This window comes from Vanessa tameamea, chromosome 14 (assembly GCF_037043105.1).
Source record: "Vanessa tameamea isolate UH-Manoa-2023 chromosome 14, ilVanTame1 primary haplotype, whole genome shotgun sequence".
NCBI lineage: Eukaryota > Metazoa > Arthropoda > Insecta > Lepidoptera > Nymphalidae > Vanessa > Vanessa tameamea.
In genome coordinates this window covers 8,116,703-8,138,741 of record NC_087322.1, presented here as the reverse complement: position 1 = coordinate 8,138,741, position 22,039 = coordinate 8,116,703, and the positions used below count along the sequence as shown (strand labels likewise).

The window sequence follows — 22,039 nt, the reverse complement described above, 5'->3', positions numbered from 1 at the left end:
TTGATTGAATCTCAAACGCTACTACCGCTGACGCTGAAACGTTATTTAATGCATGGGGCATGCCCTAATCGTATTAGTTAGTGTAGCGTAGAGTTATATCTAGTTACTTTAAACTCTTAAAAGTATAAACATTTATTACATTTGCTTTTAAAACCCAATGTAGTTTTTTTTACCGACGAGCCATGGCGGCTATTCTCAACAGAGATTAACCAACTGAGCAGGACATAATATAACAGTGCAAATACAAGTGTACTCTCCATTTCTACACTCTAATTTATTATTTGAAACACCATTGACATATTTACAAAAACAAAGTAATCAAAAACACATGGACTGATACATGTTGATACACCACTACAGGCATTTGCACTCATAATCATAATCATAATAATCAGCCTGTAAATTTCCCACTGCTGGGCTAAGGCCTCCTCTCCCGTTTGAGGAGAAGGTATGGAGCATATTCCACCACGCTGCTCCAATGCGGGTTGGTGGAATACACATGTGGCAGAATTTCGTTGAAATTAGACACATGTAGGTTTCCTCACGATGTTTTCCTTCACCGCCGAGCACGAGATGAATTATAAACACAAATTAAGCACATGAAAACTCAATGGTGCCTGCCTGGGTTTGAACCCGAAATCATCGGTTAAGATGCACGCGTTCTAACCACTGGGCCATATCGGCTCATAATCAGATGTCAGTAAATCCGACTCGACTTCAACCCAGGACTGAATCTGCGGCCATATAAACTATCCACTAGACCAATCAGGTATTCGGTATTAAATTTCTGATAAAATACTTAACTTAGGATTTCTGATTTTGCTAGTGTTAAATATATAAAGATCGTATACATAGACAAAAGCGTGTCTTACTAAAATTGTCCGAGTGAAAAATTCAATGATAATTAAATGGGTTAAGTTAGGCATTCAGTTGAAAGCGAAGAAATACCTTATAAAAACTAGACAAACAAACAAATGTAGATCCTTATCATTGCTCTGAGCTAACTATAAAATACTCTTGAAATTTATGCCAGGTACAGGTATCTTTGCTGGCTCTACGCGACAAATAACTGTGTAGGTTGTTGCAATTCATTTAGAAGTGAAATGCAGCCTTTCAAGTTTACTGCTTCTTTAGACGAATGGGTACATGTATTTCAGCTTTAAACGTTCTTATTTTTCACAATGTTTGCATAGATTTTTTTCAACGTTTTAATACATTACAGTAGCATGTATTGTGTAAAATTATAATTATTGAATCGTATTTTGTTATAGGATGTATTGTCATGTGTTTCGTTGACGCGCATAATATAGATGTTTCGTTATAAAGCGTATAAGGCTACGTCAGATCTATTACATATTTTGCTAATACAATGATATGAATATAAAATTATACAAGTATACAATACGTTTATCTATTTTACAAGCTTTTATTTAACTTACAATGTATGTACAGGTAAAATCTTGTAACTCAATTTAAAAGCAAATATATTTAATCGATTGAGCTGGAATTTTGTATATATGTTCAGTTTGGATGACAATGCATGGTTAACTGTGTGACATCATTCTAAATACTTTTAGGCGGAACACCCTAGTTAGCGAATATATTTTTTAATTCATTCCTACAATTTGGGTATCAAATGAAAGGACTTACTGAGAATAAGTCAAAAAAATAAAGTGACGTCACTGAAAACTAATATGGGGAGTAAGTTTTTAGTGCTTGTCTATAATATGGGTATCAAATGAAAGGATTTACTGAGAATGCGAATGCCTGTTTAATTACTAAAAGGTAAAAAATAAATTAAAACTTCACTTTTAATTTATTCTGTGTCTATAAAAGGAACTATAAATAAACGTCTACATATTTAATACTACAAAAGTATTTATATACAAAATAAGATTAGCTCTATTGAAATTAAACATATATATAGATATAATATATTCCATATTCTTGGTAAAAAACATGTTTTTTTAATCTAATCTAAAACAATTATATTTCCTATTCGCAAATGGATTTAATTTTAATAGTCAAGCGATTATTTCTGTAAGAGTCACATCAAATATGATATAGGAATTAAGTAAATTGAATAACGTATATAAAAATATTCCAAATTTAAATTGACATTTAAGACATTTATATTAAATTATCTATGAAAAATTCAAATATTGCAACAAATTGTAAAAGTATGTAAAAATACCAGTAAGAATGGAAACCTTGAGTCAGTAATATAATATTTCTAATACTATGAGTAAAAGAGACAATTAATATTCTATCTAAGAAAGTATTATGATTGGTGATTGAGAGCGGATGGTTCTATAAGTATAGGAAATGACGGACGAAGGAAAAGACAATTGCAACGAGCTTGGAATCATAAAACTTAGAAATATATATAAACTCAGAAAATGTGTGATAATTCCGTAAGATTATTTTGCCTCTACTTAAACTGTTATGCTCACTATTCAAATCTGAATACATCAATATAAAATATTAGCCATTGTATCTGACCGTAAGGTAGGAGAGAATGATGCCTTCTCCAGCAGCCAGCACCACTATTTACATATCACTGATAAATCGATATAACGATTGCCCCAATTAACATTCAGATAAAATAAATCAAAAATATACACTAAGTGCTCTGCCCTGCAGTTTTTGTGCTTTAAATTTGTATACTGTTAGTCGTTATTTCATTTTGACAAAACTGATTTTTTTTTAAATTAAGTCGTATAAATACGTTGGAAAACTCCTAATAATATTTTTTAGCTGTTGTGAATGTTGCCCATGGACCATCAGACATGCATATAAACAAAAATAAGTAATGTTTGTTTTAGTAAATTGAAAATAGACAAATTGACTTTTAGTCTCAGACGGATACTTGTATTTATTTGTATATATTTAATGGTTTTTGTTTTTTTTTTGTAATAAAATCTGGGTAACTTTAATGATTAATAATTTATAATAACAGTAGTACGTACTACTAAAATAGAAAGTATCTAATCTTTTAACTGCGATATTAAAGGTATTAAAGAGGATATCATAATTTTATCTTCAAGAGATTCTGGTTTAATATCGTGGCTTTGGGTTTGCAGGAAGTTTTTGTAATATTGGGTAAGTTGGGTAATGGCAGACTGCCAACAATAGCGAGTACCCAGCGGGCTATACAAATTATGCCTCGGTCGTCTACACGCCATTTTATACATTATAGAAAACTCGCGTTACAGTTCACAAAATTTATTTTTCTGATACGATGGAATATAAAGGGTGATAAAAGTTTGAGTTTCTATTGATTCTTTGTATAACAAAACCCGAATTGAATTTATTATTTCAAATTTATAACTTTAGATTATCTTTTTATTATTTTATACGCACACTTGTGCGGTCTGGTGGCAAGGGGTCTTCATGGGCACTGTTAAAAGTATAAACTACTCCTTAAATCTTCATTACGCTTCCAAGAATGGAAACAGTATTAGTGGAAGATATTTAGCAATAGATTTATTGATGAATTGGTGATAAAGAGTTAGCGAGAACGATTGGGTCAGACCTACAAAAACAAAATGGATTGTCACTGGATAAAGTTGTAATTTCGTTTGAAATGAAGCATCCGTATTAATAATTAATATTAAAATGAACAGCTAAACTATACCGACCCTATTCTATAAATTTACTAGTGCGATTATGCATAATATGATTTTACTGTGTACAGTTGTGATTCATGCTAAGATAAGCTTAAAATTTGTCTCTAGAAAGACCATGTCTCGATAAACTGTAGACCGTTAATCATTGTAATACGAATTAAGTATAAATTGCGAAACAATTAAACTGATAGGAAATATCGAAGTCATCTAATCAACGTCACAAAGTTACTGAGGTACAGAGTAAGTCACGCAACTCAAATTCATTAGAATTCCTTGAGCACCTTTACTACTTAAACTTCCTCACTAAAGAAAACTTGCATAGCATACTAAAGCTGCTTTACTTCTTCCTCAATTCATTCTCAATTAAAAGAAGTATGAATCTCAATAGGAAACAATATTTTATATCTATACTTTCCATTGCCATGATGACTCATTTTCTTAATGATTACTTTTCGAGAGATCAAAAGTTCAATGATCATTTTTTTAATTTTAGCTTCAATCATCATCAATTTATCAGCGGTGAAGGAAGACGTCATAAGCAATGAATTTTTGAACCATACCATTTACCGTCGAGCAGCGGAGTAGCGTAGTGGAATTAATTCCAAACCTACAGAGATAAAAAGACCAAAGACCAGTCGTTGCATATTTACGGTCTCTTTCTTATTTTACTTTAACATTCGATAAATATTATTGATTAAATTATAATGTAAGTTCATCAATATTATTAATAATATTCAACATAACTAATTATTATAGTATAAGTTAATATTTATACTATAATAATTGGACTATTTAATTTATCATTTAATAAAGTTCCATAACAAATTTTCATTTTTTCGTGTTGATATTTGAGTATTGATATTAATTCAATGGAAGTACCTCGTTCCATTTTTTGGTAACTGGGTATAATAATATCATGCTAGGTTTGTCATTAATTTAATTTTAATTCTTTTGCACTGTAATAGTTTCTTATTACAAAATAAACAAATATTTTTTTATAATAACCTTGACCTAAAATAATTTGTTGGTTACAAATTTACCGCTAAAACTTTAATTTGCTACAAAATTACTTCAAATAAGTTTAGATTAAATGAGACTTTTGCTCTTACGTTGTGAATATTCAAAGACTCGTGATCAGCATATATTCTAGGCTTATCAATAACACTTTATTACATAATACATATTAACATTACATATCATGAAATAAACATAAAACACTCTTAGTAGCAACTAACTGTACTTATTTGTCACTATATTTGAAAAGATATCTTGGCGAACCATTTAAATTATATATATGGGAAGTCTAGCTAGTAAGCTTATGACGAAAAATTGTATTAATTATTTGTTTACGTTGTAAAGAACGTTAAGTTATGAAACAAATGCGGATCCGCATGACGCAAGACGACGTTTAACCTTCACCTTCCCTCGGGCGAGGAATTTCGACCATAGCGCCCTTAACCAACCCTTCGCACCCCTCCTCACCCCATGTTATATCACTGACGTCAATGGATGCATTGTTGTATCCTCAACTTTTGGAAACGAGCGCTTTCTTCGATCATGTTATTCTTTTGTGTATGATTTCGAAAATAAATTTACTATTAAGGAATATTGAGATAAGTTCAATAACCGTATGTTGGTATGTTGATTTAATAGATTAAATCTATCATAACACTAACCTTAGTAATGAACAATATTCGGCGGTTGAACAGCAACGGGCCGATTTTTCTTTCTTATACAACGTTAATAATAATGCGAGCATATAAGTTTCATTTCAAGTGTTTTTGTTTCTTTTTGAATTTATTTATAAATAAATCGATAAGTAAATAATAATTCAGTAAATATAAGAAAATCAAATAAAAGATAATGACTAAACATAAAGTAGCTGCGTTTTAAAATTTTTTTCAGTTATTATTGTATTAAAATATCGTATAACTTAATAATGGTTTCACGTACGTAGCATTTTGTAGCACTACGGCTACGACGTAGCACATGTTAATTAGAAGTGTAATAGTTTCCTACAGGTTTCTGATAGGAGGTAACACGGAAACTTGGTAGTTTTACGGCCTCTTATATCTATCTACCTTACTTTGGCGATTGAAATCATGAATCATATTCCATATATGTTTAACTTGACTAAAACACGATATCTTAGTATTAATATAAAATACATTGAATGAATATAATTCATACTAGCTATTTTATTTAATATGCAGTATACTTAAAATACTCATAAAGAGAAAAATAACGCTCATTTCAATAGAGGTCAGATGGCAGTAGCATTTAAAGTATGAAACTCTCAGATAAAAACACGTGAAAAGCTAACCCTGACCGAGAACGACACAAATAGAAATGCGATGACTTATTACGCAACGTTTTAAGTCATGCATATAAGAGTTTCGCATTCTTTGACTAATTGGTTAGTGAGAGGTACTACCTGCCTACTACCTACCTAGCTTACTGAAAGCGTTTTGATTTAATAGCGTCATTAGCAGAGAATTCTCGATTGTTAAGGGCATTTAAAGAAATCGCTCTTTTAAAATAAATTGGACGTGAAATATCATCTTGATCAGTTGTAATGGGATCCTTATTTAATCTTCCATTGTCTTGTTATAAATAATTCGTTTATCGTTACGTCATACATTTTAATATTACAGTAGTATTATGAAGTTCAGTAAATTTTCTTTTTACAATACAGAATATGCGCTTATAATATATTTTTGGTGAAAAATTTAAGGAATAAATCAATATTATACATATTACAATGTCTTCTATTTTTATAGTTAAGATTTTGTCTCAAAGTTTGCCTAGATGAGATCGTTGTGGGAATAGGACTGTGACTTTAAACCTGATTAATATCCTGTGATGTGATGATATGCTATTCCCTCTGTGTGCAACAAAATTTAAATAAATAAATACACGAGTGGACAGCGAGTAAAAAGTTCAAATATTATAACTTTTTGTTGTGTATCTCACAATATTAAAAAACGTACAAAGTGTTTTTTTTTATTGTATACATTCTTCTCTAACCAATTTTTACGTTCAACCTTCAAAGAAATTTCATATTGCATGGATAATCCACGTGTAAACTACATTTTATTTATAAATACAAATTATATTCAAAAGTATCCAAGTCTAAGGAAAGACACGCTAAAGAAACATAATATTCAAAGTGCATCGCCAAACATTTCTTGTTTTATATTTGCATATTACAGCATAAAATATTGTATCAGATAAAGAACCTTATTGCATCAAACCATAATATTATCTAGGATATCGATGCTCTAAATTCTGAGCTTTAGGTACGATACGCACGTTTTACACTATTTATATCTTGGGGTGGATTCTAACGTTGTACAACTTATACAAATATTTTTGTTTAATTTGCTTATATATCACAAATCTATTTATATTATATAACAATTTATTTATATTTTTAGCCAGGATTCATAATAAATGAATCGCATTAAATATGTTTAAAACGAATTATTTACTTTATATGCAGTTAAAAATTAATTATAATGACCGCATGGAACGGACCTCGTTCGCAATTCCGATCGTCTTGGAAGACAATGAACCAGTGTCACCAGTGGTGGCAGTAAGATGTTATACTTCTAGTAAAGGTTTTACATTTTTACAATTGTCATAAAAACAGTTACTTCTGAGATTGTTCCGGGTGTTCTCGGTGAAACTATATTACGAATCGGTTGCAAATTTTTAATGTAAATTTAAATCTTGCAAAATTACCGAAGTTACGATTTGTACGTAACTTATGATTCTAAATTTCTGGTAAATTCCTACTTAAATGAAATAATTTTTTTTTAATAACACTGGGCAATGAATTTCATATAAAATGTTCCATTATCCAATCGTCATTTAATTTAAAAATGATCTTAAAGACGCACTAAAAATTAAATAGTTCCAATAACAAAATAAAAATAATAACATTTATACATTATTTCTTCATAATATAAAAAATATTTGATAAATTAAGAGATCTGTATCTAATATACTACAAATATACATAATGTAATAACCGCCAAACAGCAATACTATATTGTTGTGTTCCGGTTTCAGGGTTAGTGAGCCATTAACTGTGGAATGTTTAATATTTCTCACCGAGTCCATGTCTATGGGCGCTGGTGACCATATACCATCAGGTGGCCCATTTGCCCTTATATGATATTTAAACAATCATTTCCAATTTCTCTTTACAATTATAAAAAAATCTCTAAAGATATATAATAACGTTCGTGTTTAGTCGTCATAAATCGTACATAAAAGCTATACATGCTGCGGGGATTTCATAGATTTTAAGAGAGGGTACGAAGCCACATGCATTTTCGTGTTGAGATTAAAGTACAAACCACTCCAAAATGTCCTAACGATAGTAGCCGAGTAAAATTTATTACACTACAACGATATCTTAAGTTTCATATCTACGCCAAACTTGTTATATTAAACGAATATCCCTGACAGCTACATTTAATATTGTTACAAGATATTAATTTGATATATTTTAACAACACTAATAGTCTCGTTGGTCTCGTAACCAGCTTATAAGGTTGCTGACCTAAGGTTTATTTGTCAAACAATTCTCAGCATTTCCCGGAGTTTGAAGTTGACAGCATTATACTCCCGTGCCTCTGAAAATGAAGTCATTGGTCTTGCGAGTGATCTCCAATCTTGTCGGATTGCAATCCCATTAGATTATAAAAGTGAGCAGACAGATCGTGCAGCCGTATTTGCACGCACACATATAAACAATAAAACGTGTGGAGTTCGTTTTTATTAATTGACGCACAGAACCTACCTCAGTATTTACCTAATACTTTGTACTTAAGTATTTGATTTTAGAAGAAGAGTAACTACTGAGGTTTTCGTCGGTTTTCTCGATCGAATCTACTTTCGAACTGGTGGAAGTTTAGATACAATTTAATTATTTAACGTAACTATTTAAACGACATACATTTGCCTATTAAGAAGACAATCCAGTTGCTTAGTCCTCGTAATTTAAGCAGTAGGATAGTCTCATTTTTTTTAATATATAATTATAAACGATTAAAATATAATTATTAAATAATTATAAATGATTAAAATAGAATAAAAAAATTCAGTTAGTGTCAGTAGTGAAAACTTGAATAGAACTGCAATTAATTGTATTCACGCTATGTAAACAACAAACACAAGTATTTCCTTTGTTTAGTATAGTGTAGGTAGTGGTGTGGAAATTATGAACAATAATTGCGTCACTACCCCAAATCGCACGCTTTAAGGCTGAGAGCTAAAGCCAGTATTTCATACTACGCAGTACCACGCGCACTTGGAAACGTTCATTTGCATATTATAGCTGGATTTATGAAGTGACATTGCTTTAAATGTACTAAATTATTCCATCTGTATATAATGTACGTAACCGACTGTATAATTAAGCAGAAACTGAATTAAAATAAATAATATCTATGTATAAGAGACCCTTGTGATTATTATGTAAGCGATTTAAAAAGTATCTTTATTGTGAAAACTACTCAAGAATAAAAACTATTTTCAAGTTAACACAATGCAGTGTAGTATGCACAAATAAAACGTAGCAAACAGGACTATAAAATGCAATTTACTGCAGAAACTTCATGATAACGTCACTTGAAAATAAAATTTGTGAAGTTAGTAATAAAATAAATTTTCCTGTTAATCATGTGATACGCTTACAACTTTAAAATACTTATCTTACGATAAAAACTTTTAATCGCAAAACAATTTCTATAACTATTTATATTAACTTTAAACAAAACAAACCAATTTGAAACTTGCTTAGTTACTAATAGCCTTGTTAGGAAAACTTTTTTCTTCAAAAAACCTTGAACCAAAAGGTGAATTCTTTATTTAGAATTTAACGTTAAGCACAATGTAAGTTTTAACTTAAAGAATGAAACGATATATTTAAAAAATGCATAATTTACTTCGATACTCGTATACCTCTTATTACTTTGTTTTGATAAGACTAAATGCCAAAGTGACTCATGAATCTTAATCTAAGATTATAAATTCTGCTACAATTACTAAAACGCTTGGTGCAGCAATAAACTTCAAATCTTCTCGAAAGGGAGAGAAGGCGTTTGGCCAGCAGTAGGTAATTTACAAATTGGTAATTTACTGTATATTACGTTTTTCGACTAAATATAACTTACATACTTTACTAAGAATAAATGTTAAGGTACTTTAACCTTTCTTTAAGTTGCTAAATGTCAAAGAAAGTTGTTTTTCTGCGTTGGTGGCTCAAACACACGTGGGCAGATGTTGAAATTATAATACTCTATTCTTATCACAATTTCTTATTACATTTATCTTATTCGAAGTAATCAAATTCACCGCTTTATAAATAGATCTAGAAAGTAGCACAATAATTTAGACATACTTCTATAACTTTAATTAAAGAATCAAATACTAAAAATGTTTTAATTACAAATATCATGTCGGTACCAAAACGATTTCCTATACGTATTGAAGTAGGATTTTGCATTAAATAATGCGAATATTTAGAATTTTAGGGGTAATTAAAAATCTTTGAAAAATTATTTAATTAAATTTTATTTTCCCGAGTGCGTTTTTCATGCATAAACAATAGACGTTCAATTGAAGCGACCACTCGTGAAATATTATGAATACGAATTCATTATAAAACAGTGTTATTATTATCAGAATACTCGTAACTCCAGTATTGTTCAACCTTTTCAATGATTCCCGCGTACTATTAATTATCGTGCTTTCTCCGGTTACTATTGTGCTGTCAAAAAAGAAATAGTCTTGAGCCTGTTATAGTGTTCCTTTTTGGAGCAACAATAGTACTTAATTTGTTTTATTATTATACTTAAAAGTTGTATTAGTTGTACTAGTTGTACTTGTATTAGTTGTAAAAATATGAAGATATTTTCTTATAAAACACGAACTAAAATTTTCGTCAGATACGGTTCATTCAAATATCACAGATAGATTTTTAGACTGATTGTTTCGACCCTTTTTTATTAACGTTAAAACTATTTTTATAACATCCAAGTTATATTTGACGGGAATCCTTTAATTTAATAGGATTAAATTGTCATAGATAATATATTTTAATGAACAAATAACATTTCACTTTCCTGTTAAGGAAAAGTATAACACTCATCGTTACATTTTATTTAATAATTAACCATAATTTTTAACAGCACTATACTTCAACATTTCTGCTATTTTACTAGCCATTTTTAGAAGGGCGTGGTTTTAATTTATTAACCGCCATCACGACTACATTCTATAACAGCTTACTAGTTAACTAGTTGCTACAAACAATTCGTTCTTGAATATTTAATGTGATGAAATGAAATATATATACAATAAAATGGCAACAACTTTACAGAACAGTTTCCGATACATATTTATTACAACTGCACCCTTTTTAATTTATTATAAACCAAAAACAAAATACGAATACTTCTGGCGCTACATTTACTTCGTTCGCATAATAGGAGAGGCGTTGACTCAGTATTTCGTATTCAGGGCTTCCCTTTACCATTCTTTGTGTTCCGTACGTTTCATTTGAAAGCCAAATAGGTCAGTGGATTCGCTTACTTACTTCTACTAGTTTGCTCTATGGTTATACATAAATTCACGATATGCGGGCTTTGATTGCTCAGATGGATATAATGGGAATTTTTCAATATCACAAAATTTTTTTTAGCTTAAAATGTTTGAGGTCTATTACTTAACCTAAACAAATAGATTATTGGTGCTATATTATGTAAGACATAAATTATTAAGTTTTAAAAAAATATTAATGATTTCACAGAGCCGCTATTAACCTATCTGATAGTAAGCGGTCACTACCGCCTTTAGATATTGGCACTTCAAGAAATAATTATTACAATAAATGCACCGCCATTCGCTTGGTTACTAAGAAGTTCCTGGTGCCTGTAGTTACACCGGCTCACTCACCCTTCAAAGCGGAAAACATCAATACATATACATCAAATTGCTGTTTGGCGGTAGATAATAGTAATAAGTCGGTAAAACCTACCCTTCCGAACTTGCACAAATCTCACCATCAAGTGAAAAGTTTAAAAGAACATACATAAATAACTAATATATTATGTATGTTCATTTATATAGTTTATTATTATTTTAATGTTACATAATCATTATATCTATACGTAAGCATGATGTATATCAAACAGCTAGCTATATTTAACTATTCTCTATTTAAACAAACGTAATATATGTTTCTATCCATCATGTACGTAACATAATTTATGAATAGGCTAATTACACAGTTGTAGTGCAATTACTGTCAACTAAGTATGTTTATCTTGGATTAATATACTAGTATTAATTATTTTTACTTCGTTTTTAATGGCTTTTGACAGTGCGGTTATAGCTTACGATAAATTCGCCATTTTTTTTTTCTAAGTACTAATGACAAGAAAAATACTTAATATAACGAAAATGAAACGGATATAAAACCTCTTTATATCTCAGTTATAAAGTGTCAAAGCAATATTATTACTCTGTTTTAGAATTCGTATTTCTTCTCAAGTGTAAAAGTAGTGCACTTTAAATGAATGAATATTTAGCGCTGCCGTTCATTCAAGGTCTTTAGAATAAAGGTATAGAATTTTATTAGATACAAAGTCTGAAATTAATTTTATAACGTAACTTAATATTTATGTGATAATCTTTATATAACGATTCAAAATGAATAAAAAAAATATCTATCACGAACACGTGGTAAAATCTTTATTTTAGTAATTTCTTAATAGTACACTTAATGATTGGGATATTGCTGAAATTCATAAGAGAACGAAAGAAATGTAGCTACTATAAAAGTACAGTAACGAAAAAAAAACAATATATATTTTACGAGCTCTCGTGTAAGCTTCTTCTTTTGCGTGGATTACGAATACTGAAAAAGGAGAGAGACAGAATTTCTCTTTTATACAGTTCGCTAAAAAATAAAAATTTCCACGAGAATGTCTACACTTTGGTATGAAATGTGTTTTAAATATCAAATGGTAAACTAAATGACGTATAAATTCAAAATAAAAAACCAATATTCTTAAAAACTGATAAAATTGATATAAAATTCTGCACGAAAACACTAATTTAAAATATAGTACATCATGTAATGTACAACGTATTTAAGCGTCATCAAAATGTTCAATACAGTTGTGTTATACAACACCTAGCTTCGAACATAATACCGAGGATAACTTGAAGCCCTCATTTATCTGGTTTCAAGCCTTGGTCACGTCCTGCCTATTAAATGTAAGTGGCAAGATATGATGGTTATCAATATTACGCGTGCTCGCTGGCGTTAGGCATTCATTCGTCGTGTTGAATCGAATAAATCACATCCTTATATATTTCTACAGTCGCTTTTAAATGAATGTGGTATTTTTTGTTGTTGATCTCAAAAAATATTATCAGCTTAATCCTTTTTTTTACGTCGATCGAAATCAAATGATATAGTACCAACATTAAGACTTAATTAAATGTATATGTTTTTAATTAAAATATAATAATATTATATACGTATTTATTTAAAATAAACGCTCATCATAAACTTTAAATTCTATTTTTTCATAAAAATGAAATAAGTCAATAGTACTTTTCCTTAAACATGAACCGTATAATATAATTATGTATTTCGTTTTGATTCCTCTTAGTAGAATCTTAATTCGAAATCGGTAGATTCTCTATGTGAAAATTATTATTTTTAAATAAAGTGATAATGGGGACACTCTTGTAAGAGCCTTATAACTTAAATTTCACTTTATAATGATTATTTTGATGTTATTTTGACCATCGCTCCAATCTCAAAGGTAACATTAGTCTGCATGTATATGTATATATAGACTATAAGCGTTTAAAAGATTAGAGTAAATCTATATATATCTGTTTATAATCAAGTAAGGGGATAGAGAGTGTACTGTATGTTCCTTGAGTCATATTTCGATGATACGGCAATCTGACACGATCGTAGAGGGGGCGCAAACCTAACGACTTAATGCATTCCAACGACTTAAATTCTGGTAAAATTTTTACTCTTACTAATTGTTATTTTTTGAGGCTAATATGCAACAACTGAGACAACGATCTACAAAATACAAGGCATTATTGTACTAAAATAGAAAAACATTATATTAATACAAAATAATTATTGGTCTAACCAGAAAATTAATAATACAATCCTATTAGCCGTAAAGTATTATTATTATATAATTAACTATTACGGTTTCATTTACGTTATTTAACGAGAAAAACTAAACTGACCTTTTTATAATAACATCTTATTTAATAATAAAGTATTTATTACATACGTATAATAAAAAGCTAAAAATATTCTAAAAGACCAAAAAATATTCTTTAGTTACTTAATCAAACATAAGTCATACCTAACATAATTATATCAATGTATATAAGTAACTTTTGGTAAATCTCCCACTGCTGGGCAAAGATCTTGTCTAATAAGATTATTTTACCACGCTACTGTGCGGATTGATGTCTACAGAATATATATTTGAATAAAATACTGTGTGGTTGTAAAATATTATCGATAAATATTCAGTTTCTTTCTGAAGCAGTATTAAAACGCTTTCTGCAACTAGCTTTGAGCTCTAAAATTTCTCCTTGTCGGATTTCTTCATTGCTTGTATGCAACTGGCCAGCCTTTGAGAATAAATCTTAAATTCAACGTTGAATATTAACGAAAAATCCTTCCTTCAACTTTGATAGTTGTCGAATCCAAATATAAAAAAAAGATATTAAATATCAGGATTTTGGTTATAAATTGAATGTTGGCCTTTATTTTATATTAGAATAGAAATATTATTTCCATAATTCATATAGAATTTTGTTACTCTCAATAAAATAAAATGATATTACTGTGCAAAACTTTCTTTAAATAGATAAGAATTATTCGTCTAAATGCTTATTACAAATTAAGCCGAGACATTTCGTAAATGTTATATCGTAGGTTGATGGTTGTTTCACAATGAACGGAATCACCTCAAGTGCTACGTTTTTACGACGAGTCGCGTTATAAAATGTCTCATCTTGACACACTTCGTCTTTTGATACTGCCAGACTAAAAAAATGGAGTTTAGTTAAAAGTAATGATTTTTGTTTGTAAAAAACATACTTTTTCTATCGGTTTATCAAACCAACCAATCCTAACTAATGTTATAATAAACATTAATGTTAGTTTGTTTGTTCGTAACTTTCACATCTTAATAGATCATTACGAAATTTTGCATACACGTTGACAAGGGTAGAGAAAGTTCATAGAGTATATACCTACCACTACGTACGGGGCGAAAACGCGGATGGACATTAATTATTTGAGAAAAACCTAATAGATATATTTATTTACTAATATATTTTGAACTACGAGGTATTTTTCTGAAAACACCTTTCATTTTCTGTCGGCGTAGAGATTGGAATAAAATCATTTTTATATAAATTGCTATTATAAATTTGCCACATTTATAACAATAACTATGTAGCTGTTGATCACATATTTACTTAAAATGTACAAATCATATTAATATTTGCCAAAAAAAAACAATTAATTTTCAACTAGACTCTCATCCAACCCTCACTTGACCTTATTTTGAGCATGATGTATTTTAGTAGCCCCGTTGAATTGATACAGTTAAATAAATATTTAAAAATTACTTTTATGTACGACTTATATTATATCATATGTACGACCTATTAATAATAAAACGATATAAATTTAAAAATACGTTAAATTTTATTAATATGAATATCGCATAAAGTCAATAATAGTAATAAAATATATTTTACATTGTATAATAAAATAATAATTTATTTATAAAAATAAAAACCGATTGAAGGGTATTTGTTTTGAGTATTTCAGGGTTGTCTCACGCGCGAGGGATGTAATGTTCGATCCCACGCCGATCCCGGCACGATACAAGAAGCGCAGTGTCACATGTGGTTTCAACTTCTTTCAAACAACATTAACTAAGGTTCATTGTTTCTGTATCTAAATTCAAAAAACATGATAAAGCTTTACAACTTCATGTAATATTCGAAATATGAATTATACACGTTTTTTTCAACACAACATTGTATTTTTTTTATTCTATACTCCAAGCTCTTGATGTTATGTTTTTGTTATATGAATAATTTTCGTAATTTGTTGTATCTGCATGCTCATAATAAATATTACGCAATAGCCTTTAGTTCCACTGCATCCAATACTCAATAAAATAATATAAATACAAGCAAATACATAACATATATTAGTTAAAAAATAATAACGCTTACGTTTTTATTTCCAGAAATGATCAACATTTATTTAACATTTTATGTTGGAGAATTTTTTTTACGAACCCGGAACTACGCTTATTCAGATCAAAAACTGCGCCAACTGACGGACACATATGTATGTATACTAAAAGTTTTTAAAACTGTACATACACATACATATACATAATTTTAATAAATGCTACATAACTTTATCATAAGGCAATATTCAATCTATCCGCTTTTTTCTAAAGTTTGAACTCTATTCTGTCATGAAAGACAGTATCTTTATCTATCTTTAAGATACTGAGTTACTACAAAGAGCTTTGTTAACTTTATATTTACGTGACTTTTTATTTGCTAATTCGCTAGTCGCTTCCTTCCAAAGAATGCTAGGTAGCTAAAGACAATGTCACCTATTTATTATTTACCTATGACTTTTGAGCCACGTGCAAATAATGACCTGATTTTAGCGTTGGTTTGAAAAATTTACTAGAAAGTATTTTACTTTAGCTAACGTTGACTTTTATGAAGCATATAATATTTTTTACAAATAAAATAAAATCATTTTAAATGCAACTGAAGACTGTCTGTACTGTAAAACATATCTTTGTCTTGTATATAATTTAAATATTAGTAATTCTGTAAACAATATTACTAACTATTTGAAATTGTTCAATATAAACTTTGTGTTGAACATTTATTATATTGTATATAGATTCAATATTAAGGCTTAACGGCTTAAGGCATGGGCGACGTGGACGACCACCATTAATTTACGGTCCGAAAAGGGTCTGCCTGAACATTATATGACTTTCACCTTGACATTACCGTTCTTTAACTCATGAAACATTAAACTAGGTACATATTATAAGTTTCTCTGAACCTGTATTGAATATACCTATATCACCCACTCTCCAGCTCCATTCAGTCACTACAAAAGATTTATTCGTTAACAAAGCCTCGATGACAAAATCTCGTAGATACTTATAACTTTGCCGATTAATAAATTAAAATATTATGTTAAGAAAACACGAATATATAAGTTTACTAAATTTAAAGTTAACTAAATTAGAAGATGATAATTAGTGTGATTAATTAGTATCCGATGATTTTCAGACTTTTTAAAAACGATATATTTGCCAAATAACACTTTTGTCAGCTAAATAGTTTCTGAAACGTTTTTTGTATAATGATGATTTGTTATACGTTTTTGTCCAATATTAAAGAACCTCCCACCTAACATGTATAGTAGTATAGTAGTTCACATTTAATTAATGTTGTAAAATGGTGATAAGAGACGTACGAGACGAGACGTAATTGTATAAAAAAACAAGTCAATTTTAATTTTTCATCAATATACAGGTGGAAGTGGACATTAACATTCGGATGACGCTTTAAAATCAATTAGAAAGAGCGCGAGCTAAAAAGAAAATAAAAGAAAAATATTATTCAATCGTAATATAAGATTAATTTGGCCTCCTTTTATACATACGGTATTAAAAATTTGATTGAATTCAAAATTAAACAGTTGGAACAGAACATTTTTTTTATGGCAAATGAAAAACTCGAACTAATCAATCCCCAGTTTTCACAAATAGTTTTCCCCTCAAAACATCGCACGCAAACATATTAGCAGGTTTAAATATTTTATGTGTTTAATGCTCATGTCTTTTATACAAAGTAAATGTTCACTTAGTAGTAGGAGACCGACTAGGCATAAATATAGAAACTCATTTGTATTTGAAATAAATCTTACTCATGCATTTAAAGCCCTCAGATATGAAAGAAAGCTTCTTATTCTCCCTGGAGAAATCTAACGCTTTCACAGACTTCAAAGGGAAAGAATAAAAGGAAAAACTTACTCAGACATGGATTGTGACAATTAAATTACAAGTGATAACTACTGATTTGATTGGGAAAAGAGAAGATCCAATTTTTTCTGGTTATCTATATAACTATCAGCCCGCCACGACTTCGTGCGGGCAAAGTTTATACAACGCCTTCCAATTCCCGATCCTAAAGTGCGGATTCCCAAAAAATCTTAGCGGATTACCTACGTTATAAAATGAATCTAACATCTAAATTTCAGCTGTCTCGAATCAGATTTGGCTGTACGTCAGTCAGTCAGGATAAACAATTTCATAACTATAGACAAAATGAGCCTTATAAGCTTTGTTTAGCAGGTGTTTAGATAAACACCGATGTCTCTTTCTGACGTACTTGATTTTATATTCAAAAGAAGATTGTTTTACTACTCACTTCCTATACAAAAAAAATCTAGATAAGATGGTTTTTATTTATTAGTATAACTTCTTATAAAAACTTTAACATGGCTTTAACTACAATTACTACTATCTACTTCGTTGTCTTATCGTACTTTATTGATTATATTTAATAGAAGCAGACAGTAAATATGCAATTAAAATATATATTATCTTCGCGCATGCTTAACGATGTATCGAATCCATTAAACAATTTGTTATTTAAATTACAATAAAAAGCTATCATTATCATATACCCAACCTTTGAATTAAAAGATGAAATCGAAGTTAGGAACTTAATACAGTGTGTACAGTACTGGTATATCGATAGAACTATAATATTAAATAATTTATCAGGTTTGTATGGCAAGGGGCCAAACATGGTTAATGTTCAACTTGTGTGAAGCAGACTTAGTTCCAGCATTTAATATCTCGACAAAAAATATAGAATAGCGTTGTCTATGTGATACGTGCCTATTTCAATCATTAAATAATTATTTCTATCATATATTAATAAGACCTTTTAAGAACAACTATATATATTATATACCTCTAATTTTCCTACATATGTAACTCTTTTTTTATGACTATTAAAAGTCAGGATTACTTCGAAAAAAACCAGTACCTTCGAAATTTATTTTATTATAATTTGTTTTAGTGTCTTAAATGCTTTTTATCCCAAATTAATTTCTGAAATAATAAAAACGCTTCACGAATTGCTCTCAAGACCTGCGTCACTAGCACGTGCCCCAATTGCGACGCGTTTGCTCTGAAAATGTAATTTAAAAGTACTTATATAATTTGTACACTGTTGTACGATCGACGTTACTTAACTGAACCTAAGTATATACTACAAAAATACATGAGTTAATTTGTAATTAAATATGTATATAACGGTACGGTACTTCATACACAGTTTAATAGGAAACCATTAGGTAACTAAACTAATCAATACTAAACTTGCATTAACTATAAGCATTGTGTGCTAACATTAACTAAATTACACATCTTTTCATAGCAAAAAAATTATTTCATCGGAAAATACAATTAAAAAATATATTTACCACATTTTGCAAATAAAATCTATAAATAAATATTGTGAACTCGTTAATTTAATAGAGACTTAATAGTTTAATTCTATAATAACAGGCCTATTTATTAGCATAATGTTATTTTATAATTAATTGCCGTTCAAAATGTAAGCTTCAATTAATCAGAAATGGAAGCCAGACGTTGCTGTTCGTAAATGCACCGAATAACATAGCAATTTTCAAACCCACAATTTAGAGAACGTCAACCGAAATTGTGCCTAATGGGTTTATTTTAAGTTAGCTTTTACAATGAATGCGTTGCACTGCGGATTTTCGGAGAATACCTAACAAGTTAGACGAATAAATAGGAATTATATTCCGTTTTCGTATAGGTCGTTCAACTCCGCTGCATTTGTTATTAGATACGTGATAGATTGATACAAATAGCAGACTAAAACTTCACCGGAACCTGGAATAGATATAAAGCAACGGTTCAATAGGAACTCATGGCATATTTTGAACTAAAATTTAACCTGACAATTTTATCCATTTTCATTTTCAATTATACTTAAAAATAATTTTTATTTCGTAAATTAAATTTTTTAAAAGATTTTCATTTAATTAATAATATGAAATTTGTTACAAATCATATACCTGTATATACTTTATAATAAATCGTCAATAAATATATAAAAATGATTTCTGAAAATAGGTATTCGGCCTCGTCTTTCATCACCTTCAAATATGGGAAACCATTAAGCGAATGTAGAGCCTCGAGCAACCTATTTATATAAGCGTTGCTCGCTGAAAGTATGAAAGGATACGGAATAAAATGCCTTGTTTAAAAGCTGTCGGTCGATATGAAAAGCTGTGATGTGATAAATCTGCATTAGTCACTGTATTGTTTAAAAATAAACGTGTATGCTGGCCTTACACCTGTGACTAACAAAGAGTATGTACTGCCAATCATCAACAAAATTAAAATTAACGTTTACACAAAATACATGAGATAAGAATTAATTAAAAGTAATTAAATATGTGACAATATTACTGTGATTTCATTTTTCCATTCATAATAATTATTGCTGACTTATAGTTTTTAAATATTTTTGAGACGGCATCATTCAATAAAGGTTTTCTCTAAGTAAGTACCTGCGACCTAACTACCGAAAATAATTCCTTGAGACGATAACAAAGAGCGGACATGAAGATTCACAGAAAGTGGCGCGAAAACATCTTTACACACCTGTGACGCTGAGCAAGGACATGATGGGACGAGTGTCCGTCTGGCCTGGCTGGCCCGTCGACCCGAGGCGGTCGGCGGGGCCGGCGCCTCACCGGCCGCCGCGGGGCGCCATATCTCGCACACGCGCGCCCGGCTCTACGCGGCCCGGCGACCGACTGACGCCCGGCGCCTCGCCGCCGAGCCATCAACCTACAAACCGCAGGACATGCCTCCGCCGGCCGGCGCCCCTGCAGACGGCACGATTACCACTCATCACAAGCCTGGCACGAGGGCGCACATGGAAAACTCACTGATATGTTCCCACTGATACAATTACACTCGCGACCGCGCCACCACGATTTCGGAGGCAACGAAAGCTCGTCGTGTTAGCCCGAGTAGTAATAAGGCTTCGAAAGCGCATCCACACATTTTTACGTTCACGTTCACTACGCAGGCGCACTAGAAACGTCTTCTGACATCACCGGCACCCGGATTATTTTCGCCCGGCGAGGTAAATACCCTCACATCGATCGGACCCGGTTAAACTGGATGCAATTATTGCACTGGCCTAGTCTCCTTACTGTTACATTTTTAGAAACGATGTCAGGATATACGAATATTGAGTGTAATTTTTAAAATACCTACTTTCATGCCCTAAAACTAATAATATTAATAAACAAGGAAATATTCGTAGCATGAGTCGTAGCAAAACGTTAATTGACGTAGGTACAAAGCTGCTACCCATACTACAAGTACATTAATTTAATTAATATGATTTATATCTTGGAAGATAAGGTTCGAATTTGCTGGAACATCGTTACAAGTTTTTGAACCATGTTTATTCCACTTCTAAGTGTATTTTACTTTGTAACTTACTAAGTAATTCATGTAAATTTTACAGGTGTTATATATATGTTGTTACCAGGGATAATAAAATAAAATTACAAGTTGTTTTTATTAAGTATTTAATACTTTTAGACAATACATAATGAGTACTTAGTATCCAAATATGAAAACCGAAAAAAAAAAATGTGCTTATGTGTGAGGTGTATAATAAATAATTATAATAATGGTAAAACATTACATAAGTAAATTTAAAAATAAAATACTTTCATGTTTCCCTTAGCTTGACACGTAGACGCATGATGGGCATTTTTGAAGTCTACTTGTGCTAGACAAGATGCTTGCTTAATTTCTGCACGTATAAATAAAATCTGTCATTTTAGCTAAATACTTATTAATGGGTTTAGAGTTTATCTAATGTAATGAAAGAAATAATGTCATTGATACTTTTCCTCTTCCAATTTTTTGTCTTATAAAATTAAAAATATATAATTAGAGGCAATATAATTAAGTTTTTTTAGAATATTTATTTATTTAAAGATTTTTATTTTATAAAAGCAGGAATGATTTTTGCGTCTGTGGAATATGGTCACAACTAGAATAAAATTAATAATTATAAGTTACGGATTTAAGTTTTTTTTTTCTCATTTCCAATTGTAGCAATATTTTGGTGTCGTTTTATCTTTCATGGGTACTGTTTTTCATAAAAATATACGAACGTGTTCCTTCTAATAATGACGTAAA

At 30.2% G+C, this 22,039-nt stretch overlaps 1 protein-coding gene across 1 annotated transcript in view; it reads right to left on the bottom strand.

Moving 5' to 3' along the window:
• LOC113398560 (protein unc-13 homolog B) overlaps positions 1–20,620 on the bottom strand; it is a 307,486-nt gene extending 286,866 nt beyond the window's left edge. The window contains exon 1 of the mRNA XM_064216954.1: positions 20,474–20,620. Within this exon, the coding sequence (XP_064073024.1) occupies positions 20,474–20,495 (22 nt within the window). The 5' untranslated portion in view covers positions 20,496–20,620. The remainder of the gene's footprint in view (positions 1–20,473) is intronic.
• Positions 20,621–22,039: the final 1,419 nt, after the last annotated feature.